The 1627-nt window shown below is 63.2% G+C and overlaps 1 protein-coding gene across 1 annotated transcript in view; it reads right to left on the reverse strand.

Moving 5' to 3' along the window:
• Positions 1 to 1399: 1399 nt before the first annotated feature.
• Positions 1400 to 1627, reverse strand: part of TEX22 (testis expressed 22) — a 17877-nt gene continuing 17649 nt past the window's right edge. The window contains exon 2 of the mRNA XM_021711012.1: positions 1400 to 1624. Within this exon, the coding sequence (XP_021566687.1) occupies positions 1400 to 1624 (225 nt within the window). The remainder of the gene's footprint in view (positions 1625 to 1627) is intronic.

The following is a 1627-nucleotide window of genomic DNA, read 5'->3' on the forward strand; positions in this document are numbered from 1 at the left end:
CCCAGAGCCTCAGGCAATCCACTCGCCTGAGCCTCCCAAAGTGCTGGAATTACAGGCTGAACCACCTTAAAGCCACTGAGCCACAGGGCTGCTCACAGCCACAGCATGCCTTCAGTCCCATTGCACACTGTGAATGCCTGGGGGAGGGGCAAGACACGCCTGTGTCTTCACCAGGGGCCTCTGAGGAGAGGAAAGGTCATGATGGGCCCCCAGGGCCCTGCCCAGACCGCCCCCCACCCCTAGGGACACCTCTCCCAGCCCCTGGAGGGTCTGTTCTCCATCACCCTAGAGTTTCTGAGACATGCAGAAGGTCCCTATGCTGGGCAAATGACATCTGGGGAACTATAGAGAGAAGGGGCCGCCCAGCTGTGTGATCTTAGAGGTTCCCTGGAGGAAGCAGGAACTTACACTGAGTCTCACAGTAAGGAGGGGAGGGAGGCAGGTGCGAGCACAGTACTGGTGTCAGGCAGCAGGCTGCTGGCAGCTTAGTTGGGCTGGCCTCTCAGCAGCAGCTGGGGAGGGAGCCAGATGGGACAGCACCGCCAGCATGTACTCCTGTGGGGGCCAGGTGGTGGCACAGTCCTACTAGCTCCGGCCCTCACTTGGAGCCCCACTCCTGCTTCCTCCGTCAGGTCAACCAGAGGCCCAGTCGGGCCCCTAGTGGAGTCCTTGGTGTTTCCCAACCAGCTGGGATTGGGAGCCCATGCATGCCTCCCCCTGCCTGCCCCCTACCCCAGGCCCTGTCCATCCTGGTCTCCCCAGCTCAGACCCTTTGCAGCCTCATGACCGGAGAGGCACCAGCCCCCTGCCTCCAGCCACTCCCAGCCAGTTCCTCACAGCCGCCAGACTCAGCCCTGCCGCCTTCTTGGTCCTGGTCCTCCACCAGCTTCACTGTCCAGAGGCCCTCCTCCAGAAAGCCCCCACTGTGTGTCCAGCACTAGATTCCTGGGCCCTGCCTGCAGCTTCCCAACACAGGAGTCTGGGTCATGTATACTCACTCACTTGGCCTTTGGAAGCAGGACCTCGTGTGAGACCCCCACCCTGCACATCCCTTGTCCTGACCCATCATCTCACAGCCTCCTGCAGGCAGGCACCCAGTTCCCAGTCGAGTGGCTGGGCCCAGGCCAGGAGAGGAGCTGAGTCACAGCCAGCGCCAGCAAGTGGGGCCTCCCAGAACAGCCTGAGGCTAAGGCCCCCAGGCAGCCTCCCACAGACCTTGGCCAGGTCCCCAAGGCCTCAGGAGGGGCAGGCTGCCTGTCCTGAGAGGTCCACCAGGCCCCTTTCCTCATCTGTGGGTGGGTCGGGATCCCTGGTAGGACACGCAGAGGGCGCAGAGGCCGCCTCCCCAGGACCCCCAAAGAAAGACGCTGGAAGACAGACACTGGGCTCAGCTGGATTATTAGGAAGGGGGCGACCTTGGAGTCCTGGCCTGGAAAGTTGCGCGTTGCCAGAGAGGTGCGCTCCGAGCCAGGAAGGCGCGGAAGGCGTTGGTGGACTCGGTGGATCTCTGCGGGTGGGGGATGAGCACGTCCCTGTCCACGTCCTCAGACACCAGATGGGCCACGATCTGCGCGATGTCCTGCGGGCGAGGGCGCGTCAGGAAGCCACGCGGGGAGGGGATGAGGTG

This window comes from Carlito syrichta, unplaced genomic scaffold, assembly GCF_000164805.1.
Source record: "Carlito syrichta isolate Samal-C Ts95f unplaced genomic scaffold, Tarsius_syrichta-2.0.1 Scaffold301811, whole genome shotgun sequence".
Lineage (NCBI taxonomy): Eukaryota > Metazoa > Chordata > Mammalia > Primates > Tarsiidae > Carlito > Carlito syrichta.